Here is a 21,755-nt window from a genome sequence, read left to right on the forward strand (position 1 = left end):
GTCTGCTGGGATGTGTGTTGCAGAGTCTGCTGGGAAGTGTGTTGCAGAGTCTGCTGGGATGTGTGTTGCAGAGTCTGCTGGGATGTGTGTTGCAGAGTCTGCTGGGATGTGTGTTGCAGTGTCTGCTGGGATGTGTGTTGCAGAGTCTGCTGGGATGTGTGTTGCAGAGTCTGCTGGGATGTGTGTTGCAGAGTCTGCTGGGATGTGTGTTGCAGAGTCTGCTGGATGTGTGTTGCAGAGTCTGCTGGGATGTGTGTTGCAGAGTCTGCTGGGATGTGTGTTGCAGAGTCTGCTGGGAAGTGTGTTGCAGAGTCTGCTGGGATGTGTGTTGCAGTGTCTGCTGGGATGTGTGTTGCAGAGTCTGCTGGGAAGTGGTTGCAGAGTCTGCTGGGATGTGTGTTGCAGAGTCTGCTGGGATGTGTGTTGCAGAGTCTGCTGGGATGTGTGTTGCAGAGTCTGCTGGGATGTGTGTTGCAGAGTCTGCTGGGATGTGTGTTGCAGAGTCTGCTGGGAAGTGTGTTGCAGTGTCTGCTGGGAAGTGTGTTGCAGTGTCTGCTGGGATGTGTGTTGCAGTGTCTGCTGGGAAGTGTGTTGCAGTGTCTGTTGGGATGTGTGTTGCAGAGTCTGCTGGGATGTGTGTTGCAGAGTCTGCTGACATGTGTGGTGCAGAGTCTGCTGACATGTGTGGTGCAGGTCTGCTGGGATGTGTGGTGCAGAGTCTGCTGACATGTGTGGTGCAGTGTCTGCTGGGATGTGTGTTGCAGTGTCTGCTGGGAAGTGTGTTGCAGTGTCTGCTGGGATGTGTGGTGCAGTGTCTGCTGGGATGTGTGGTGCAGTGTCTGCTGGGATGTGTGTTACAGAGTCTGCTGACATGTGTGGTGCAGTGTCTGCTGGGATGTGTGTTGCAGAGTCTGCTGGGATGTGTGTTACAGAGTCTGCTGGGGTGTGTGTTGCAGAGTCTGCTGGGGTGTGTGTTGCAGAGTCTGCTGGGATGTGTGTACAGAGTCTGCTGGGGTGTGTGTTGCAGAGTCTGCTGACATGTGTGGTGCAGTGTCTGCTGGGATGTGTGTTGCAGAGTCTGCTGACATGTGTGGTGCAGTGTCTGCTGGGATGTGTGTTGCAGAGTCTGCTGGGGTGTGTGTTGCAGAGTCTGCTGCTGGGTGTGTGTGTTGCAGAGTCTGCTGGGGTGTGTGTTGCAGAGTCTGCTGGGATGTGTGTTGCAGAGTCTGCTGGGATGTGTGTTACAGAGTCTGCTGGGGTGTGTGTTGCAGAGTCTGCTGGGGTGTGTGTTGCAGTGTCTGCTGGGATGTGTGTTGCAGAGTGCTGGGGTGTGTGTTACAGAGTCTGCTGGGGTGTGTGTTGCAGAGTCTGCTCGATGTGTGTTGCAGAGTCTGCTGGATGTGTGGTGCAGTGTCTGCTGGGATGTGTGTTGCAGAGTCTGCTGGGATGTGTGTAACAGAGTCTGCTGGGATGTGTGGTGCAGTGTCTGCTGGGATGTGTGTGCAGAGTCTGCTGGGGTGTGTGTTGCAGTGTCTGCTGGGTGTGTGTTGCAGAGTCTGCTGGGATGTACGTTGCAGAGTCTGCTGGGATGTGTGTTACAGAGTCTGCTGGGGTGTGTGTTGCAGAGTCTGCTGACATGTGTGGTGCAGTGTCTGCTGGGATGGTGTTGCAGAGTCTGCTGACATGTGTGGTGCAGTGTCTGCTGGGATGTGTGTTGCAGAGTCTGCTGGGATGTGTGTTACAGAGTCTGCGGGGGTGTGTTGCAGAGTCTGCTGGGGTGGTGTTGCAGAGTCTGCTGGGGTGTGTGTTGCAGAGTCTGCTGGGGATGTGTGTTGCAGAGTCTGCTGGGATGTGTGTTGCAGAGTCTGCTGGGTGTGTGTTACAGAGTCTGCTGGGGTGGTGCTGTTGTGTGTTGGGTCGCGTTGGATGTGTGTTGCAGTGTCTGCTGGGATGTGTGTTGCAGAGTCTGCTGGGGTGTGTGTTACAGAGTCTGCTGGGGTGTGTGTTGCAGAGTCTGCTGGGATGTGTGTTGCAGAGTCTGCTGGGATGTGTGGTGCAGTGTCTACTGGGATGTGTGTTGCAGAGTCTGCTGGGATGTGTGTAACAGAGTCTGATGGGATAGTGGTGCAGTGTCTGCTGGGATGTGTGTTGCAGAGTCTGCTGGGGTGTGTGTTGCAGTGTCTGCTGGAATGTGTGTTGCAGAGTCTGCTGGGATGTGCGTTGCAGAGTCTGCTGGGATGTGCGTTGCAGAGTCTGCTGAGATGTGTGGTGCAGTGTCTGCTGGGATGTGTGTTGCAGTGTCTGCTGGGGTGTGTGTTGCAGAGTCTGCTGGGATGTGTGTTGCAGAGTCTGCTGGGATGTGTGTAACAGAGTCTGCTGGGATATGTGTGTTGCAGAGTCTGCTGGGATGTGTGTTGCAGAGTCTGCTGGGATGTGTGTTGCAGTGTCTGCTGGAATGTGTGTTGCAGAGTCTGCTGGGATGTGTGTTGCAGAGTCTGCTGGGATGTGTGTTGCAGAGTCTGCTGGGATGTGTGTAACAGAGTCTGCTGGGATGTGCGTTGCAGAGTCTGCTGGGATGTGTGTTGCAGTGTCTGCTGGGATGTGTGTTGCTGGGATGTGTGTTATAGTGTGTGATGAACCATGTCCATTACGTATAAGATGAGACGGGACTATACTATAGTGCTTCTCCCTTACGTCGCTAGCTTAAGGCAGGAAATATGGCAGTGTCTCACTAACTTATATTACGTGAGACCGTACATCAATCTCTAATTGTAGAGGGGCTGCTGAAGAAGTAGAGAATACAGTCCCCAATATTCACGACAACTGCACAAGGAACTTTGCATAATCTGAAATACATCACAAGATGATCCAATCCCCTCTACACGATGTACTCTACATGCAACCCGTTCTCGCAAATTTAATAAGTCAATATTGACTTATTAAATATGTGCATAGGTGACATACTTAACATAATAGTTTCCCTTGAAAAGCTTCATAGAAAACACCGACCTTACCTAACCTAACCTAACCTAACCTATACCTATAATAGGTTAAGTAACAATTGTAATTACGAAGCTATAAGATGCTTATTTTAACATACTAAGTAGGTTAGGTAAGGTCGGTGTTTTCTATGAAGCTTTTCAAGGGAAACTATTATGTTTAGTATGTCACCTATGCACGCAACTAATAAGTCAATATTGACTTATTAAATTTGCGAGAACGGGTTGCTACATGTCTCGTGCTGACCACATATAGCAAGGAGGTCCTGGTAATTGAGTATCAAATAAAAAATCATTACCCCCCAAACACACCGAAACTACGATATTGGCACAAAGTTCAAACAAGTTTTAACACCTAACCAGATATAACAACCAATATAGCAAGTTGTAACAACGTTCTAATACGTCATAAACACGTTAAGCCAAGATGTAACAACTTTATTACAAGTTGTAACAAGCGGAAAATAGAGACAGTTACGGTTTGTGTTTCCAGGGAACAGACGTGGCTCTCCTGTGTATGGAGGGTTTAGGGGTCAGCTTGTGAATTACTCTACGGACACATCCCGCCACATTTTGATATCACACTACTCTACGGACACGTCCCGCCACATTTTGATATCAAACTACTCTACGGACACGTCCCGCCACATTTTGATATCAAACTACTCTACGGACACGTCCCGCCACATTTTGATATCAAACTAATCTACAGACACGTCCCGCCACATTTTGATATCAAACTACTCTACGGACACGTCCCGCCACATTTTGATATCAAACTAATTTACGGGCACGTCCCGCCACATTTTGATATCAAACTAATCTACGGACATGTCCCGCCACATTTTGATATCAAACTACTCTACGGACACGTCCCGCCACATTTTGATATCAAACTAATCTACGGGCACGTCCCGCCACATTTTGATATCAAACTAATCTACGGGCACGTCCCGCCACATTTTGATATCAAACTAATCTACGGGCACGTCCTGCCACATTTTGATATCAAACTACTCTACGGACACGTCCCGCCACATTTTGATATCAAACTACTCTACGGACACGTCCCGCCACATTTCGATATCACACTACTCTACGGACACGTCCCGCCACATTTCGATATCACACTACGGACACGTCCCGCCACATTTCGATATCACACTACTCTACGGACACGTCTCGCCACATTTTGATATCAAACTACTCTACGGACACGTCCCGCCACATTTCGATATCACACTACGGACACGTCCCGCCACATTTCGATATCACACTACTCTACGGACACGTCCCGCCACATTTCGATATCACACTACTCTACGGACACGTCCCGCCACATTTCGATATCACACTACGGACACCTCTTGCCACATTTTGATATCACACTACGGACACCTCCTGCCACATTTTGATATCACACTACGGACACCTCCTGCCACATTTCGATATCACACTACGGACACCTCCTGCCACATTTTGATATCACACTACGGACACCTCCTGCCACATTTCGATATCACACTACGGACACCTCCTGCCACATTTTGATATCACACTACGGACACCTCCTGCCACATTTTGATATCACACTACTCTTGCCTCTCTTCGTATATGTTTACATATTCCGTTGTGTTGATTAGTGTGTCAACATTGACTGACAAGGCTGTGACTGACTTAGATACTCAGGACAGTCAAAGGCACCTCGACTATCCTGTCGTGATTAATGTTTAATAACTATTTCATGGCGAATCCACAAATTGCTCCTGCTCTAAATATAATCCAAATTATAATTGGCATCACTCAGCAAAGGGCTAACTGGCCCCAGTTCGAAGCTCTTTGCGTTCCACGGAGTTGTTGATCTCTTGAACCTGAACTGGTTTTGATGTTCTAATTAGCAGGCTTCCTGTCCCCTGGTGATGGTTCGTGGCGGTCAATAAAGCAGGTTTAAACAGGTTAGCCTGTAGCCACGGTCACGTCCAACAGCCACGGTTACAACCACGTCCAACAGCCAGGGTCACAACCACGTCCATCAGCCACGGTTACAACCACGTCCAACAGCCACGGTTACAACCACGTCCAACAGGCACGGTTACAACCACGTCCATCAGCCACGGTTACAACCACGTCCAACAGCCACGGTCACAACCACGTCCAACAGCCACGGTTACAACCACGTCCATCAGGCACGGTCACAACCACGTCCAACAGTCACGGTCACAACCACGTCCAACAGTCACGGTCACAACCACGTCCAACAGCCACATCCACGTCCAACAGCCACGGTCACAACCACGTCCAACAGCCACGGTCACAACCACGTCCAACAGCTACGGTCACAACCACGTCCAACAGCCACGGTCACAACCACGTCCAACAGCCACGGTCACAGCCACGGTCACAACCACGTCCAACAGCCACGGTCACAACCACGTCCAGCCACGGTCACGTCCAACAGCCACGGTCACAACCACGTCCAACAGCCTCGGTCACGTCCAACAGCAAGGGTCACAACCACGTCCAACAGCCTCGGTCACGTCCAACAGCCAGGGTCACAACCACGTCCAACAGCCACGATAACAACCACGTCCAACAGCCTCGGTCACGTCCAACAGCCACGGTCACAACCACGTCCAACAGTCACAACCACGTCCAACAGCCACGGTCACAACCACGTCCAACAGTCACAACCACGTCCAACAGCCACGGTCACAATCACGTCCAACAGCCACGGTCACAACCACGTCCAACAGCCTCGATCACAACCACGTCCAACAGCCACAACCACGTCCAACAGCCGCGGTCACAACCACGTCCAACAGCCGCGGTCACAACCACGTCCAACAGCCACGGTCACAACCACGTCCAACAGCCACGGTCACAACCACGTCCAACAGCCACAGTCACAACCACGTCCAACAGCCACGGTCACATCCACGTCCAACAGCCACGGTCACATCCACGTCCAACAGCCTCGGTCACAACCACGTCCAACAGCCACGGTCACGTCCAACAGCCACGGTCACAACCACGTCCAACAGCCTCGGTCACGTCCAACAGCAAGGGTCACAACCACGTCCAACAGCCTCGGTCACGTCCAACAGCCAGGGTCACAACCACGTCCAACAGCCACGATAACAACCACGTCCAACAGCCTCGGTCACGTCCAACAGCCACGGTCACAACCACGTCCAACAGTCACAATCACGTCCAACAGCCACGGTCACAATCACGTCCAACAGCCACGGTCACAACCACGTCCAACAGTCACAACCACGTCCAACAGCCACGGTCACAATCACGTCCAACAGCCACGGTCACAACCACGTCCAACAGCCTCGATCACAACCACGTCCAACAGCCGCGGTCACAACCACGTCCAACAGCCACGTCCAACAGCCACGGTCACAACCACGTCCAACAGCCACGGTCACAACCACGTCCAACAGCCACAGTCACAACCACGTCCAACAGCCACGGTCACATCCACGTCCAACAGCCACGGTCACATCCACGTCCAACAGCCACAACCACGGCCACAACCACGTCCACCAGCCACGGCCACAACCACGTCCAACAGCCACGGCCACAACCACGTCCACTAGCCACGGTCACAACCACGTCCAACAGCCACGGCCACAACCACGTCCAACAGCCTCGGTCACAACCACGTCCAACAGCCTCGGTCACAACCACGTCCAACAGCCTCGGTCACAACCACGTCCAACAGCCTCGGTCACAACCACGTCCAACAGCCTCGGTCACAACCACGTCCAACAGCCACAACCACGTCCAACAGCCACAACCACGTCCAACAGCCACGGCCACAGCCACGTCCAACAGCCACAACCACGTCCAACAGCCACAACCACGTCCAACAGCCACAACCAAGTCCAACAGCCACGGTCACAACCACGTCCAACAGCCACGGTCACAACCACGTCCAGCAGCCTCGGTCACAACCACGTCCAACAGCCACGGTCACAACCACGTCCAACAGCCACGGCCACAATCACGTCCAACAGCCTCGGTCACAACCACGTCCAACAGCCACAACTACGTCCAACAGCCACGGCCACAACCACGTCCAACAGCCACAACCACGTCCAACAGCCTCGGCCACAACCTCGTCCAACAGCCACGGCCACAATCACGTCCAACAGCCTCGGTCACAACCACGTCCAACAGCCTCGGTCACAACCACGTCCAACAGCCACGGCCACAACCACGTCCAACAGCCTCGGTCACAACCACGTCCAACAGCCACGGCCACAATCACGTCCAACAGCCACGGCCACAACCACGTCCAACAGCCTCGGTCACAACCACGTCCAACAGCCACGGCCACAATCACGTCCAACAGCCACGGCCACAACCACGTCCAACAGCCTCGGTCACAACCACGTCCAACAGCCACGACCTCAGGGTTGCCGAGGCAGTGTTGATCCAGACACAACTGGGTGTATAATACTGACCGTGGCGGGAAAATCTCCCAGTCGTCCAGGCAAGGAAAGTGAGAAATAGCTTTACCATTTGAGTTTTGTTTGATGTTGAGAGGGAGAGTAGTGGCTGGCCTGCCTCCACCTCTACCCCACGCGTGTGTGTGTGTGTGTACTCCAGCACGCACGCACAGAAATGTGTGGAATCGTATAGGGAAGCAATTTATGCTCAAAGATACCAATGTGAGCCAGAACCATTGTGGTGGTGATGATTTTTCATTGCCTGTAACTTTGTATTGGGGAATATAAAACACACACACACACACACACACACACACACACACACACACACACACACACACACACACACACACACACACACAGACACACACAGACACACACACACAGACACACACACACACACACACACACACACACACACACACACACACGCACACACACACACACAGACACAGACACACACACACACACACACAGACACACACACACAGACACACACACACAGACACACACACACACACACACACACACACACACACACACACACACACACACACACACACACCAACCAACCACACACACAACCACAACTCAGGAACCTGTACACCAGTTGATTGACAGTTGAGAGGCGGGACCAAAGAGCCAAAGCTCAACCCCCGCAAGCACAAATAGGTGAGTACAAATAGGTGAGTACACACACAGGGCGCTGGTGGCTGAGGGAACAGCACGCTGGATACGTTGTCCTGTGGTCCGGGGTTCGATTCCCGGCGCCGGTGGAAACCTACCCGACATAGGACGTCAATTTTCCATAAAATGCAGATATGTCACAATAACCTGGCTGAACACTTGACCCACAACTACACATTTCCTAGTCTAACTTAACCTAATCATTTTCTAATCTAACCTAATCATATTCTAACCTAACCTAATCATATTCTAACCTAACCTAATCATGTTCTAACCTAATCATATTCTAACTTAACCTAATTATATTCTAACCTAAGATAACCTAACTTAGACTTAATCTAACCTAATAATATCCTAACCTAATACTATCCTAACCTATTCCTAGCCTAACCTATTCCTAGCCTAACCTATTCATATCGTGACCTAACCTCTCTGTATCCAAGCCTAACCTGATGTAATCTAAACCTAGCCTAAGCCTTTCCTAACTAACCTAGCTTAATGTAACCTAACCTAATCCTAGTTTAACCAAACCTAATCCTAGTTTAACCAAACCTAATCATAGTTTAACCAAACCTAATCCTAGTTTAACCAAACCTAATCATAGTTTAACCTAGCCTAAACCAATCCAAATCCAACCATTAATTAGCTTAACCTAACCTACATAATTGTAACCTAACCTAACCTAATGAAGTCAAATCCTGCCTAACCTAATCCTAATCTAACCTTGCTTAACCTTACCTAATTCTTAGCTAACATAACCTATCTAATTCTAACCTTACGTAACCTAACCTATTCCTGCCTTACCCTAACCTAACCCACTCCTAAACCTTTCCCTAACCTAACCTAATCCTAGCCTAACTGTGCTTAACCAAACCTAGTTTACCTGAGTTTACCTGATAGCCACTAACACTAGTGGTCGCGGCGGGGACAGGAAGCCGGCGGCTTGTCGAAGGTTCCCTCATTTCCCATTTGATGATCTTTTCCCGTTGTACTTTAAAGGTTAACTGAGTGTTGGCATTTACGGCTTCGGCGGGTAGGCGGTTCCATATGTTTATAACCCTACCTATTTTGTGTAACTTCCGGGGATGAACAGCCCCGCGGCCCGGTCTCCAAACAGGCCACCCTGTGGGTGGAAAAGCATCTCCTCTCAGTCCTTTTGAATGTTTACTATGCCAGCTGATTAGAGCAACAGAAAATGAGATTTTTATTGTAAGGGTTGAGACTTGAGAGGCGGGGCCCAAGAGCCAAAACTCGACCCTACTCATCATGTTCATCACCCCCACCACCTGTTCTCATCATGTTCATCACCCCACCACCTGTACTCACCATGTTCATCACCCCACCACCTGTACTCATCATGTTCATCACCCCCACCACCTGTACTCATCATGTTCATCACCCCACCACCTGTTCTCATGTTCATCACCCCCACCACCTGTTCTCATCATGTTCATCACCCCCACCACCTGTACTCATCATGTTCATCACCCCACCACCTGTTCTCATCATGTTCATCACCCCCACCACCTGTTCTCATCATGTTCTTCACCCCCACCACCTGTTCTCATCATGTTCATCACCCCCACCACCTGTTCTCATCATGTTCATCACCCCACCACCTGTACTCATCATGTTCATCACCCCCACCACCTGTTCTCATCATGTTCATCACCCCACCACCTGTACTCACCATGTTCATCACCCCACCACCTGTACTCATCATGTTCATCACCCCACCACCTGTACTCAACATGTTCATCACCCTCACCACCTGTACTCAACATGTTCATCACCCCACCACCTGTTCTCATCATGTTCATCACCCCCACCACCTGTTCTCATCATGTTCATCACCCCCACCACCTGTTCTCATCATGTTCATCACCCCACCACCTGTACTCATCATGTTCATCACCCCACCACCTGTACTCATCATGTTCATCACCCCACCACCTGTACTCAACATGTTCATCACCCTCACCACCTGTACTCAACATGTTCATCACCCCACCACCTGTTCTCATCATGTTCATCACCTCACCACCTGTACTCATCATATTCATCACGCCACCACCTGTACTCAACATGTTCATCACCCCCACCACCTGTACTCAACATGTTCATCACCCCCACCACCTGTACTCACCATGTTCATCACCCCCACCACCTGTACTCATCATATTCATCACGCCACCACCTGTACTCATCATGTTCATCACCCCCACCACCTGTACTCATCATATTCATCACGCCACCACCTGTACTCATCATGTTCATCAACCCCACCACCTGTACTCATTATATTCATCACCCTCACCACCTGTACTCATTATATTCATCACCCCCACCACCTGTACTCATCATGTTCATCACCCCCACCACCTGTACTCATCATGTTCATCAACCCCACCACCTGTACTCATCATGTTCATCACCCCACCACCTGTACTCATCATATTCATCACGCCACCACTGAGAGTGCTGATGAAGGGACTCCTCCACAGGTTCAGCATGACCAACACTGTCAGGGTCAGCAACGTGGACACTGACCTGATGGAGCTGGTCAGCTCAGAGGCCAGAATACTCTTCCTGTACTCCACGCGCTCGGAAGCCGCTGTCATCCTGTCCCGGGCCACCAAGCTTGGTCTCACAGGTGAGTCCTCCTCTATCCTTCCCCCCTTATATGATATACGCTTCATATATAGAAGATATATAGAAGCTTCATCACTTTCCCTACCCTTCACCACCTTCCCTACCCTTCACCACCTTCCCTGCCCTTCACCACCTTCCCTGCCCTTCACCACCTTCCCTACCCTTCACCACCTTCCCTACCCTTCACCAGCTTCCCTACCCTTCACCACCTTCCCAACCCTTCACCACCTTCCCTACCCTTCACCACCTTCCCTGCCCTTCACCACCTTCCCTGCCCTTCACCACCTTCCCTGCCCTTCACCAGCTTCCCTACCCTTCACCACCTTCCCTACCCTTCACCACCTTCCCTACCCTTCACCACCTTCCCTACCCTTCACCACCTTCCCTGCCCTTCACCACCTTCCCTACCCTTCACCACCTTCCCTACCCTTCACCACCTTCCCTGCCCTTCACCACCTTCCCTACCCTTCACCACCTTCCCTGCCCTTCACCACCTTCCCTACCCTTCACCACCTTCCCTGCCCTTCACCACCTTCCCTGCCCTTCACTTGATATTTGCTTTCCTGATGGTCGTGTGTGGTGTAGGTTCACCACACCTCACACCACACTATACGCACCATACACCACACCATACACCACACCATACACCATACCATACACCATACCATACACCACACCACACACCACACAATACACCACACCATACATAACACCAACACCATACCATACACCACACGACACACCACATACACCACATCATACACCACACACCATACACCACACCATACATAACACCATACACCACACACATACACCACATACATACACCACACACCACATCATACCACCACACCACTACACCATACACCACACACCATACACTACACACACACATCATACACCATACACCACACACCATACACCACACACCACACACCATACACCACTACACCACACACCTACACACCACAGACACTACACACCATACACCACACACCATACACCACACACCACACATCATACACCATACACCACACACCATACACCACACACCATACACCACACACCACACACCACACACCATACACCACACACCACACACACTACACACCACAGACACTACACACCACACATCATACACCACACACCACACACCACACACCATACACCACACACCATACACCACACACCACTACACACCACACACCACACACCACACACACCACACACCACACACCATACACCACACAGCATACACCACACACCATACACCACACAGCACACACCATACACCACACACCACACACCATACACCACACACCATACACCACACAGCACACAGCATACACCACACACCATACACCACACACACCATACACCACACATCATACACCACACACCATACACCACACAGCACACAGCACACACCACACACCACACAGCACACACCACACACCATACATCACACACCATACACCACACACCACACACCATACACCACACACCACACACCACACACCATACACCATACACCATACACCACACACCATACACCACACACCATACACCACACACCACACACACACCATACACCACACACCATACACCACACACCACACACCATACACCACACACCACACACCACACACCACACACCATACACCACACACCACACACCATACACCACACACCACACACCACACACCATACACCACACACCACACACCACACACCACACACCATACACCACACACCATACACCACACACACACCACACACCATACACCACACACCACACACACCATACACCACACACCATACACCACACACCACACACCACACACCATACACCACACACCACACACACACCATACACCACACACCATACACCACACACCATACACCACACACCACACACACACCACACACCACACACACTACACACCACACACCACACACCATACACCATACACCACACACCATACACCACACACCATACACCACACACACCACACACACACACACACCACACACCACACACCATACACCACACACACACACACACCACACACCATACACCACACACCATACACCACACACCATACACCACACACCACACACCATACACCATACACCACACACCACACACCATACACCATACACCACACACCATACACCACACACCACACACCACACACCACACACCACACACCATACACCACACACCATACACCACACACACACCACACACACACACACACCACACACCACACACCACACACACACCACACACCACACACCACACACACACCACACACCACACACCACACACACACCACACACCACACACCACACACCATACACCACACACCACACACCACACACACACCACACACACACACACACACCACACACCACACACCACACACACACCACACACCACACACCACACACACACCACACACCACACACCACACACACACCATACACCACACACCACACACCACACACCATACACCACACACCACACACCACACACCATACACCACACACCACACACCACACACACACCACACACACACCATACACCACACACCACACACCATACACCACACACCACACACCACACACCATACACCACACACCATACACCACACACACACACACACCATACACCACACACCACACACCACACACCATACAATATACACCACACACCATACACCACACACCACACACACCACACACACACCACACACCACACACCACACACCATACACCACACACACACCACACACACACCACACACCATACACCACACACCATACACCACACACCACACACACACCACACACCATACACCACACACCACACACCACACACCATACACCACACACACACCACACACACACACACACCACACACCACACACCATACACCACACATACACCACACACACACACACACACCACACACCATACACCATACACCACACACCATACACCACACACACACACACACCACACACCACACACCACACACCATACACCACACACCACACACACACCATACACCACACACACCACACACACACCACACACCACACACCAGGTGTGGTGAGAAGGGTCACTAACGAGGCTGTTGTCTCCAACAGGCACCAACTACTTGTGGATCGTCACTCAGAGTGTGATACAGACCCTGGCCGAGGCCCCGCAGGAGTTCCCCGTCGGCATGCTGGGTAAGTTACCCATGCTTGAGTCACTCACCCTTCCCCACCCTCTTCTGAAGCTGGATAAGTTACCCATGATGAGTGAATTACTCACGCTTCCTCATTCCTTCTGCGAAGCTGGATAAGTTACCCATGATGAGTGAATTACTCACGGTTCCTCATTCCTTCTGCGAAGCTGGATAAGTTACCCATGATGAGTGAATTACTCACGCTTCCTCATTCCTTCTGCGAAGCTGGATAAGTTACCCATGATGAGTGAATTACTCACGCTTCCTCATTCCTTCTGCGAAGCTGGATAAGTTACTCAACCTTGCCTACTACCTTCCTGAAAGTGGATAAGTTATCCATGGAGTCTGAGTTATTCACCATTGCCTTCTATTGTCCTCATATTGGGTATAACTTCCCCCATGCTGCACGAGTCACTAGCCTTGCCTTACTCTCCCTCAAACTGGGCCAGTTATTCACGCTGAGTGAATAACCGCCCTCACTACATCATATGCTGAGTGAGGTCTCATGATAGGGCGTCTGAGGTTCACTCTCAGGTTCAGTCTGGTGGCTACCAGATCACCACATAGTAATAAAAAGATTGCAACCTGGAGTTCTACTGAACTCCCAAGGGTTTCCTGAGGCTTCTATACTGAAGCCGGACCAGGATTTTCACACAAATTCCCCTCCCATGCACTCTGGTTCTCTGTCATCTAGGAAGGTTCACCCTCTGACGTTCCTCTGTCACTACACTTACAACCGGGTGCTCCAACATGCCTGATGTCCGCGCCTGGTACCCGCTCAACAATCAGAATTTGACCTAAATGGGCCATCAGACTGGACTGTGTCACCACCTATAGCGTCTCGGGCCGTGTGGTGGTGGTGCTATATGGCCGTAATGGCTTGGCTCTTTACCCTAAAAACTCCCGTCTCGCCTATCCATAAGGAGCAATATTAACCTTACGGATCTTAGTCATAAGTATCGTGAATGCTTCAAATTCTTGTCAACAAAACTTTCACAATTACCGTTTTATTGACAGTTTAAATAATGTTTTGATGATGGGGAAGCTCAACTTTCCTGAAACGTTGGCGAATTTTTGTTGCAATATTGTATGACAGGGTAAAGGTGAACAGGGCTTTGAAGACCAGGCAAATTGTTGGGGAAAAATATTTACAACACTGGAAATTATGAGTTGTGAATAACGACCGTCACAACCGTCCTCTGGTTGTGGTCGTCCAGGGTGTGGTCGTCCAGGCTGTGGTCGTCCAGGGTGTGGTCGTCCAGGCTGTGGTCGTCCAGGGTGTGGTCGTCCAGGGTGTGGTGGTCCGGGGTGTGGTGGTCCAGGGTGTGGTGGTCCAGGGTGTGGTGGTCCAGGGTGTGGTGGTCCAGGTTGTGGTCGTCCAGGGTGTGGTCGTCCAGGGTGTGGTGGTCCAGGGTGTGGTGGTCCGGGGTGTGGTGGTCCGGGGTGTGGTGGTCCAGGGTGTGGTGGTCCAGGGTGTGATCGTCGAGGGTGTGGTGGTCCAGGTTGTGGTCGTCCAGGGTGTGGTCGTCCAGGGTGTGGTCGTCCAGGGTGTGGTCGTCGAGGGTGTGGTGGTCCAGGGTGTGATCGTCGAGGGTGTGGTGGTCCAGGTTGTGGTCATCCAGGGTGTGGTCGTCCAGGGTGTGGTCGTCCAGGGTGTGGTCGTCCAGGGTGTGGTCGTCCAGGGTGTGGTGGTCCAGGGTGGGGTGGTCCAGGTTGTGGTCGTCCAGGCTGTGGTGGTCCAGGGTGTGGTGGTCCAGGGTGTGGTGGTCCAGGGTGGGGTGGTCCAGGGTGTGGTGGTTGTCCCAGGGTGTGCGGTCCGTTCCAGGGTGGGGCGGTCCAGGGTGTGGTGGTCCAGGGTGTGGGTGGTCCCGTCCAGGTTGTGGTCGTCCAGGGTGTGGTCGTCCAGGGTGTGGTCGTCCAGGGTGTGATCGTCGAGGGTGTGGTGGTCCAGGTTGTGGTCGTCCAGGGTGTGGATCGTCCGAGGGTGTGGTCGGTCCAGGGTGTGGTCGTCCAGGGTGTGATCGTCGAGGGTGTGGTGGTCCAGGTTGTGGTCGTCCAGGGTGTGATCGTCGAGGGTGTGGTGGTCCAGGTTGTGGTCGTTCAAAGTTGTGGTCGTCCAGGGTGTGGTCGTCCAGGCTGTGGTCGTCCAGGCTGTGGTCGTCCAGGTTGTGGTCGTCCAGGTTGTGGTCGTCCAGGCTGTGGTCGTCCAGGCTGTGGTCGTCCAGGGTGTGGTCGTCCAGGCTGTTGTCAAGAGGCTTTACATTTCACGACCTGCAATTGGAAAGTCAATGACCAAGAGCTGATGCTCTCTATTGTACACACAAATAGGTGAATACACAATCTTGTTCGCATAAATTACTCAAACACTCGCGATACACACTCACACACACACACACACACACACACACACACACGAACACACACACGCACACCCACACACACAACCCTGATGTAATAGGACTCACGGAAACAAAATTGTCAGGAGTCATAACAGATGCTGTGTTTCCAAAGGACTACTATATAGTGAGGAAAGAGAGGGAAGGGAGAGGAGGTAGAGGAGTGGCCCTGCTCATAAGGAAGGACTGGAGTCTTGATGAGATGGAAATTCCGGGCTGTGACGGATTCAGAGATTACATAACAGGAACTATAACAATGGGTGGACCTAAGATAATAGTGGCAGTCATTTACAACCCTGCCCTAAATGACAGAAGACCCAGACAGGAGTTTGATAGGAACAACACGGCAACCATTAATATAATAGAGAGAGCAGCTTCAGTTGCCTGCAGGAATGGTTCAAGACTCTTAATCATGGGTGATTTCAACCATGGAAAGATAGACTGGGAGAATGGGGACCCACATGGTGGTGCAGATACGTGGCGAGCTAAACTCTTGGAAGTGGCAACAAGGAACTTTCTGAGCCAGCATGTCAGGGAACCCACAAGAGTGAGTGGCAATGATGAACCAGCTAGACTCGACTTGATATTCACCCTGAATGAGTCAGAAATAAGGAAAGTCAAAGTTGAAGCCCCCATAGGAATGAGTGACCACAGTGTACTGACCTTTGAGTACTTGGTGGAGGTAGGGATAACCTATCCAAGGATGGGATCGGAGGGAAAAAGACTAAATTACCGAAGAGGGAAATATGACGAGATGAGGAACTTCCTAATGGGAATACCATGGGAAACAGAACAGAACTTAGAGACAAGAATGTGCAGGTCATGATGGATTTTGTCACCCAGAAGTGCCAGGAAGCTGCAGACAGGTTTATCCCCGTCCAAAAGGAGAATAACGAAAAACAACAGAAAAACCCATGGTTCAACCAGGAATGTAAAGTAGTGAAGCAACTGAGTAAAAGAACATGGAGAAACTACAGGAATAACAGAACACCAGAGAGCAGGGAGAGATACCAGAGGGCCAGAAATAAGTACCTCAGAGTGAGGAGGGAAGCAGAGAGACAGTTTGAAAATGACATCGCGAGTAAAGCTAAGACCCAACCAAAGCTGCTCCACAGCCACATCAGGAGGAAAACAGCAGTGAAGGAACAGCAGTGCAATGAACGTGGCGCCGTCGGGAGTGTCTCGTGCCATAGCTCAAGTGACGCCCAAGTTGCGCGGGAAAGTTGCGACGTGCACCAGCACACACCAGCCCTTGTGTCAGCTGTTTGTTGAGGCACCCCGAGGGAGGCGACGGCTGCTCGCGCCTCACAGTACACGCTAAAGTGCTCGCCAGGGAGACGTTTCCTGGCTCTTGGTGTTAGTGTTGTCGTGAGGCGGGGGGGGGGGAGGGAGGAGGGGGAGGGAGGGAGAAGGGAGAGACGTGGTTGTAACTTGGGAAAATTTATTGGTTAAGTGAACAGAAGCATAGGGTGGACTAGGAGCATGTTGTCTAGGGTGAAGGGTGTCTCTGTACACACACATACACACAAACACAGATACACAGAGAATGACAAGGAAGTGTGTGAAGAACTCAACAAGATATTCCAGGAGGTCTTCACAATAGAACAAAGAGAAGCCTCTGCACTAAATGAGGAGGAGGCAAACCAAGCAACCTTCGAGGAATTTGATCTCACCAGTGATGAGGTCAATAGGTATCTTCTGGAGCCGGATGTGACAAAGGCTGTTAGGCCTGACAGAATCTCACCATGGATACTAAAGGAAGGTGCAGAAGCACTAAGTGTGCCACTCTCTATGGTGTATAACAGGTCACTGGAAACAGGAGACCTACCAGAAAGTTGGAAGATAGCTAACATAGTCCCAATATACTAGAAGGGTGATAGGCAAGAGGCACAGAACTACAGGCCAGTTTCCCTAACTTGTATACCATGCAAGGTGATGGAGAAGATCGTGAGGAAAAGGCTCGTAGAGCATCTGGAGGGAAATAACTTTGTAACGCACCACCAACATGGGTTCAGAGATGGTAAATCGTGCCTCACATGTTTAATAGAATTCTATGACCAGGCAACAAAAATTAGGCAGGAAAGAGAAGGGTGGGCCAACTGCATTTTCCTGGACTGCCAGAAAGCCTTTGACACATTACCGCGTAAAAAGGCAGTAGTAAAAGGTAAGGTGCTTCAGTGGATAAAGGAGTACTTAAGCAACAGGAAACAGCGAGTAACGGTGAGGGGGGAGACATCAGAGTGGCGAGATGTCACCAGCGGAGTCCCACAGGGCCCAGTACTTGGACCCATCCTGTTTCTAATATATGTAAACGATCTTCCGGAGGGTATAGACTCGTTCCTCTTAATGTTTGCTGATGATGCAAAAATTATGAGAAGAATCAAGACAGAGACTACATAAATAAATGTAGACCTTGCAACCATTCAATGGGAGACGGTCTTAAGCGACAAAACTCCCACACAGGGAATAGCTCAACTGACAGCTGAAGCTTACAAGGTCTGCTTGAAGCACGTGCCTGTGAGGAGGGGCAGAAAGAGGACCACTCTAGAAAGAGAACGGAGACGACTGTACAGGAGAAGGAAAAAAATAACGGAAATGCTTCGGCAGACACAACTATCACAAGCAAGGAAAATAAGCCTAAGCAAGGAGATCGAAGAAATAGAACAAACGTTGAAGCGATCATATGAGTCGGAGGAAATGGAATTGGAACAGAAAGCTATACAAGAGATAAAGAAAAATCCAAAATATTTTTTCACATACGCAAAATCCAAAACCTCGACCAGTATTGGACCGTTAATTACAGATGAAGGTACGTACACAGAGGACAACAAAGAGATTAGTGAAATTCTAAGGAGCCAGTACGAGGCTATGTTTAGCACACCAATAAACAACATGAAAGTTGATGACCCACACAGCTTCTTTATGAATGACATTCAAGCTGCAGATAATATAACGGATATTAACACGAACTCGGAAGACTTTGAAAGAGAAATTGACAATATGTCCATGCACTCAGCTCCTGGGCCTGACTCATGGAATTCAATATTCATAAAGAAATGTAAAGTACCAGTAGCGAGAGCACTCAGCGTAATATGGAGAAAGAGCCTGGATACAGGGGAGATACCAGCAGCACTTAAATCTGCAGATATAGCTCCGTTGCACAAGGGGGGGAGTAAAGCCTTGGCAAAAAATTATAGACCAGTTGCACTAACATCACACATAATAAAAATGTTCGAAAGAGTGATTAGGAATCAAATTTCTAGTTTTCTGGAAAATAATGAACTACACAACCCAGGACAACATGATTTAGAGCGGGAAGATCCTGTCTATCACAGGTACTCAACCACTATGACAAAATCACAGAAGCTCTAGAAGGAAAGCAAAATGCAGATGTAGTATACACAGACTTTGCAAAGGCGTTCGACAAATGTGTCCATGGGGTGATAGCACACAAAATGAGGTCAATGGGAATAACTGGTAAAGTAGGACACTGGATACTCAATTTCCTGTCGAACAGAACACAAAGAGTAACAGTCAATCAAATAAAATCGAGTCCAAGCGCAGTTAACAGCTCCGTACCTCAAGGTACAGTCCTTGCACCGCTACTGTTCCTTATTCTCATATCAGATATAGACAAAAATACAAGTCACAGTTTCGTGTCATCCTTTGCAGATGACACAAAAATCAGCATGAAAATTACCTCTGCAGAAGACATTGAAAAACTACAAGCAGATATCAACAAAGTTTTCGATTGGGCAGCAGAAAATAACATGATGTTTAACAGTGATAAATTTCAGGTACTCAGGTACGGTAAAAATGAAGATCTGAAACATAATACAGGGTACAAAACGCAATCGAATCTGCCCATAGTAGGAAAACAGCATGTAAAGGTTTTGGGAATAATGATGTCCGACGACCTAACGTTTAGGGAGCATAACCAAGCAAATATTGCGTCAGCCTGAAAAATGATAGGATGGATTACGAGAACCTTCAAGTCCAGAGATCCCATCACAATGGTTGTACTTTTCAAGTCACTTGTGTTGTCCCGTCTTGAGTACTGCTCAGTACTCACGTCACCCTTCAGAGCAGGAGAGATTGCTGAAATAGAGGGAATACAGAGAACATATACGGCACGCATAGACGAGATAAAACACCTAAATTATTGGGATCGTCTCAAAGCTCTCCAAATGTACTCTCTAGAAAGGAGACGAGAGAGATACCAAATAATATACACATGGAAAATACTGGAGGGCCAAGTCCCAAATCTACACAGTAAAATAACAACGTACTGGAGTGAACGATATGGAAGAAAATGCAGAATTGAACCAGTGAAGAGCAGAGGTGCCATAGGCACAATCAGAGAACACTGTATGAACATCAGAGGTCCGCGGTTGTTCAACGTCCTCCCAGCAAGCATTAGAAATATTGCCGAAACAACCGTGGACATTTTCAAGAGAAAACTGGACTGTTTTCTAAGAGAAGTTCCGGATCAGCCGGGCTGTGGTGGGTATGTGGGCCTGCGGGCCGCTCCAAGCAACAGCCTGGTGGACCAAACTCTCACAAGTCAAGTCTGGTCTCGGCCGGGCTTGGGGAGTAGAACAACTCCCAGAACCCCATCAACCAAGTACAGGATAACCTGGACAAACTGGAGAAATGGTCTAGAAAATGGCTACTAAAGTTCAACTCAGGAAAGTTTTAGGTAATGAAATTAGGCGAAGGGAGCAGGAGGCTTAACACAAGGTACCATCTGGGAAGTGAAATCCTGCAAGAGTCAAATAGAGAGAGAGATCTGGGGGTTGATATCACACCGAACAAGTCCCCAGAGGCCCACATCAAAAGGATATCATCAGCGGCATATGCTAGGATGGCCAACATAAGAACGGCATTTAGAAACTTGTGCAAGGAATCATTCAGAACTTTGTATACCACATATGTCAGACCAATCCTGGAGTATGCAGCTCCAGCATGGAGTCCATATCTAGTCAAGCATAAGACTAAACTGGAGAAGGTTCAAAGGTTTGCCACCAGACTAGTACCCGAACTGAGAGGTATGAGCTACGAGGAGAGACTACGGGAGTTAAACCTCACGTCGCTGGAAGACAGAAGAGTTAGAGGGGACATGATCACCGCATACAATATTCTCAAAGGAATTTATAGGGTAGATAAGGATATGCTATTTAACACAAAGGGCACACGCACAAGGGGACACAGGTGGAAATTGAGTGCCCAAATGAGCCACAGAGATATTAGAAAGAACTTTTTTAGTGGCAGAGTGGAATGCATAAGACAAATGGAATGCATAAGTAAGTGATGTGGTGGAGGCT

General features: G+C 50.0%; 1 protein-coding gene across 1 annotated transcript in view; it reads left to right on the forward strand.

Annotated features, from left to right (window-relative positions):
- LOC123768323 (NMDA receptor 2) overlaps positions 1–21,755 on the forward strand; it is a gene marked incomplete in the record, with an annotated part of 194,619 nt that overhangs the window by 43,262 nt on the left and 129,602 nt on the right. Inside the window, 2 exon segments of the mRNA XM_069307190.1 lie at positions 10,651–10,799; positions 13,953–14,036. Coding sequence (XP_069163291.1) covers positions 10,651–10,799; positions 13,953–14,036 — 233 coding nt within the window.

This window comes from Procambarus clarkii, chromosome 59, assembly GCF_040958095.1.
Source record: "Procambarus clarkii isolate CNS0578487 chromosome 59, FALCON_Pclarkii_2.0, whole genome shotgun sequence".
Lineage (NCBI taxonomy): Eukaryota > Metazoa > Arthropoda > Malacostraca > Decapoda > Cambaridae > Procambarus > Procambarus clarkii.